The sequence below is a fragment of the Cajanus cajan genome, chromosome 4 (assembly GCF_000230855.2).
Source record: "Cajanus cajan strain Asha chromosome 4, NIPB_CcT2T_4, whole genome shotgun sequence".
Lineage (NCBI taxonomy): Eukaryota > Viridiplantae > Streptophyta > Magnoliopsida > Fabales > Fabaceae > Cajanus > Cajanus cajan.
In genome coordinates, this window is record NC_138520.1 from 9,309,691 (window position 1) to 9,314,608 (window position 4,918).

Here is a 4,918-nt window from a genome sequence, read left to right on the forward strand (position 1 = left end):
GAACTCTTTCTGGTCGTTTCTCTTCCACGTGCTAAAGTACGGCCACCTTTAATTTGCAACAAAATTTTGCATGCATCCAAAACTATATTATCTTGCCAAAAATGTTTGACCCATAATTTTTTACTCATACTTTATATTTTCATTTTTATTATAGTTATGTGTTAAGATTGAAAACTAAAATAGACCCGTCATGTGAAGAAGGCACACATTAATTTTGCTGTATGATAAGGCCAGTGGAAACACATCCACAATTTATTTATTTTTATATGCTTTGCCATAAGAAATTATTATCATGTAAAAGTTGAGGTTGACTTGGAGCAATAGTACTTTGGCTGTCCTCTAATTTTCTTCAAATAACCAATTATTATTCTCTCTTCAGGGATTTCTATATAAACAGCATCTCCACAAGTATTCAACAAAATTCACTCTCTAATTCTTTTGTCAGCTTTCAGATCTCTCTTGTTTCAATTTCTTCAACATCATGAAGTCCAAATCTTCCCTGCAATTGTTCATCATCCTTTTGGTTTTTTCATTTGTCCTCTCTTCTGCTGCTCTCCAAACACCTAGTAAGATTCAAACTAAGCTTCAATTTTCCTAAAATTAACATGGAACTATATTTCATCTCTCTTTCTCTTTTATTTTCAATTGGTTTTAAATTTTTAATGCTATGTTGAACATGAAATTTCATTGTTTGCAGGAAGGCTTCTCCCAAACACAGAAAAACTCTCAACAACCCAAACTACATCAGATCATAAGGTAATTAACAACATGGACCCATATGAACATAATTTAATCCTAGTCCTGACAATATATTCCATAGTGTTCCTATATGCATGAGGGTCCATATTTTGATTTTAATTCCAGGTTTGTCTCAAAGGGGTCTAATGGAGTTCAATTTTGTGTCCAAATTTGCAGGGTGCTAAGAAATTTTGGAATGGAGAAGAAATGTTTGACATGGTAGAGGGAAGGGTTGATTTGGAAAGTGATGATTATCCAGGTACAGGTGCAAACAACCGGCATGATCCAAAGACACCTGGAACACCTTGAGCAAATGCATAAATTTTGTAAATATTATAATTAAGGTCTTAGAGAATTTAATGCAACAAACTTGGTATATGGGATTTGCATATTGTTAATTCTTGCTGCTAGAATATTCCTTCATCCAATATTTTGTTCTGGATGAATGTGTTTGTCTGTAGTGGGGTTGCTGAGCTATTTTGGCTTAGGTTTGTGGGGGTAAATTTAAGTGTCTTGTTTGGTTATTTCTGTAAACTTTAGAGCTCAAACAAATAGTGACAGAAACTCCAATTCTCTAGAGTAATTAACATGCTTTTTTTAAATATATTTTTTATTAATTAAAAAGTTATAACAGTAAACATAAATTTTCATGTATATACTTCAAATCAACTATTAGGTGACTCATGCATTCCATTAAGATAAATTTGTTTTGATGTTACAACGGAAGATTTTAGTTTGTTATTCTTAGTAAACATAACTGTTATACTATTACGCTAACTTGATCCCTAAAATTAAGAGTAGAAATAAGGTAACTAAATTGGTCTCCCATTTGTATTTTGCTCACTACTACGTTGGTGATTTCTGGTGTATGCAACTATCCATTATCTTTTGGTTATTATATTATTATATATAATTTTAAGTTACCTTATTTTTATCAATAAGAAACAACCTTTAATTTTGAACTCTCTCCCTTGTTGTGTCCGCCACATTATTATCAGGGTTTTCCTGTTTAGTTCGATTTTTAACTTAAAAATCATCTGAATTAAATAAATAAAAAATATTCTTTTTAAAAATAATTGATAAAAATACTCTCATTCAAAGCAATTATTTTATTTATATAAACAGAAAAAAAAAGTCAGTTTGAGTTTTTGAAAATAAAGGATTACTTTTTAAAAATTTAATCGTTAAATTACAACTTACAAAACATACTAGTATTTTTATTTCAAATCCACATACTAAATATTTATTATATACAACTAAACTTTATAATAAATTATATATACAAATAAATATTATATTTGAATATATAAATTATATGTAAATACTTTTAAATATATAAATTATGTTTTAGATTTATAATTAAAAAAATTATTTATTGATAATTTATTTTAAAAATATTAAAATTTAACTTATAAATAATTATAATAAATAAAAACTAAATTATATAAAAAGTTAAAAAAATTCTAAAAATCTCTGGTCGAAAAAAAATTCCTAAAAAAAATATCATATAAGATAGAGATTCTTATATAATATATAAAAGTTAAGGAGTTGATTGTTATGTGATTAAAATATTTTAATTTATTAGTATTTTAGCATGTATAATACACATATATATTTATTATATATAATTAAAAATTTATAATAAATTATATATACATATAATAAATATTATGCTTAAATATATAAATTAAATTTAAAATTAATATACATAAATATTTTTAAATATATAAATTATATTATATTTATGATAAGTAATTTGTATAGTAACAAAAAATTATTTTTATTTATTGGTAAATCATTTTAAATATTAATATTTAATTAATAAATTATAATAAATAAAAATTAAATTAGATAAAAAGTTAAAATTCTTTTACAATACCCCTCATTTAAGAAAATCTCCAAAAAATAATTTTGGCACGTGATATAGAACTTCATATTTAATATATAAGACTTTATATGTAAAATTAATTTTTAAATTATTTATACATATTATAAAAGGATATGATTTAATAACTACTTTTTTAATTTTCATTTTTTATTAAAGATTTTTACCTCTAAATTTATTCCACCCAGTTACCGTCCACAATTAGGGATGGCAATGAGGCCCCATAGAGATGGGTAATAGTAAATCTGTCTCCGCTAGATGAAAATTGTCCCCATACCCACTCCATATCCGCCCGTATCCATTGAACAGATATCCATGAATTTCTTAAGTACCCACGAATATCCATAGATATCCATATATATTTATAAATTTTTTAAGAAATTAAAAAAATTATATTACAAATAATTTTAAGTCTATATTTAATGTCATTGAAATATTAAAAATAAAAATTCAATGTTAATTTTAAACTTGTATTTAACGTTAATTTTGTTAAAATAATAATAAAAATGTAAGATAATCAATGACTTAAAATACATCAATCTCAAAAGTAAGTTAAAGTTTCATCACAAAACTACAATAATTCAATCTCATAATTCCAAACGAAAGTAAACAACTTAAAATACATAAATTTTATTGGTCCAATCAAAGCTAGAAAATTAATCAAATTATATCCAACATAATTCTATAACATGTTTAACACATGTTGGTAACTTCATCAACCTCACTTTTGTGAGAAAATAAGACGAGAGAGTGTAGTTTTAGGATTATGTGATACAAAAATAATTAGTATATTTAAGAAATATTATTAAACGGGTACCCGCAGGTATGAATATCATCATACCCGCCCCCGCCCCATTTATAAACGGGTAAAAAGTTATCCATCCCTATTATCTGCGGGTACCCAATTAGCCTATCTATTTATTATTAGTAGCGGATTACCCGCAGATACTCGTGGGTGCGGGTATTTTTGTCATCCCTATCCACAATAAATATAAATAATAATAAAAAATTCAATGTGATTAGTAATTTAAATCTTAATATATTCTTCTTACAGTCATCTTCTCATAAAAATCCCCGAGGATAAATATCTAGAGACATAGAAGTGTCTCGTTTTTTTCTTCTTCTTTTCTGTTGATAAAAAGAAAATTAATTAATTTCATGTAAAATCTGTTGCAAGATACAATGAGAAATATATGTTTAGGTTAAGGGCAGTGAATTCTGATCTCTTTCCAAATTATGGGCAACTGAATTGGCTGATATTTGAAGAATGCTAACCTTATAGCTTTGTAGGTTACAAAGAAGAGAATTACAGTTCTTTTCAATAGTGTCCCCGAATCGAGAAAGTTCTGCTGAATTCATGCTATGTTTGCATTGAGTTTCAATAGTAACGTTTGAGATGGAGATCATCCTATGTCCAACGAATGGCTTCCAATACAGCCAATTGTCTCTCATGCTGTTTAGGATGCCATGGCCAACTAGTAGTTTTTTTCTTTTTTTCTTTTTTTTTGGGCCCATTGGCTTGTAGCAGCTTAGTTTATTTTTTTTTCAATGATATAATAAGTATACCTCTTTTTTTTTAAATAATTAAAAATTTAAAATATCTTTTTTTTTTAATTTTTAATTGTTAATTTTTTAATTTTACACTCCAACATTCAAATTTAATATTTTTTTTCTTCTTTTTCATACATCTTATTCCCTCCCTTTTTTTTCTCGTTCCGATTTTTACATATATACCCCTTACCTTTCTTCTACTTTCCACTTATTTTAGTAGGTGATTTTAATTCTTTTGATTTTATAACTCTCTTTTCTCTCCTCTTTCAATTTTCACACTATTATCCTCGCGCTCCCTTCTCTTAGTTTTCACACGTATTCGAAATGTAGAACTAGTTTTCAACAATATCATATGTACATGTGGCTTCCTCGATAGTATGGAAAGCGTCAAAGCAAATGTGTATTTTTTTCTTTGAATACTTCTCCCTATTTACACATTTAGAAAACACAATATTAAATAATTTTAGTGTTTCAAAAAATACTTTCCAAGTACTTTCCGAAATAATAAAATTAGTGCTTCTCCCAAAATTGTGTTTTTAATATACTTCCAAAAAGTATTTTTCAAAATAGTTAATGTAGCGTTCCGGAAAATACTTTCTAGAATTATATAAAACAACACACTTTCGAAAAATAGTTTTCGAAACATTAATTTTATTATTCTGGAAAATATTTTCCAAAAGTGAGTTATTTTACATAATTTTAAAAAGTTCTTTTCGGAATAGTAAATTTAATATTTTGAAAAGT

General features: G+C 26.3%; 1 protein-coding gene across 1 annotated transcript; it reads left to right on the forward strand.

Annotated features, from left to right (window-relative positions):
* The first annotated feature begins 323 nt into the window (after positions 1 to 323).
* LOC109802870 (uncharacterized) lies at positions 324 to 1,321 on the forward strand. Its single transcript, XM_020364278.2, has 3 exons — positions 324 to 566; positions 698 to 756; positions 916 to 1,321. Exons 1-3 carry the CDS (start codon positions 482 to 484, stop codon positions 1,045 to 1,047), a joined length of 276 nt encoding a protein of 91 aa, XP_020219867.2. The 5' UTR covers positions 324 to 481; the 3' UTR covers positions 1,048 to 1,321.
* The last annotated feature ends 3,597 nt before the right edge of the window (positions 1,322 to 4,918 follow it).

Coding starts and splice junctions, on each gene's coding strand:
- LOC109802870 (XM_020364278.2), top strand. CDS start 482: ATGAAGTCCAAATCTTCCCTGCAATTGTTCATCATCCTTTTGGTTTTT. Junction 567..697: donor TGCTGCTCTCCAAACACCTA/GTAAGATTCAAA, acceptor CATTGTTTGCAG/GAAGGCTTCTCCCAAACACA. Junction 757..915: donor AAACTACATCAGATCATAAG/GTAATTAACAAC, acceptor CCAAATTTGCAG/GGTGCTAAGAAATTTTGGAA.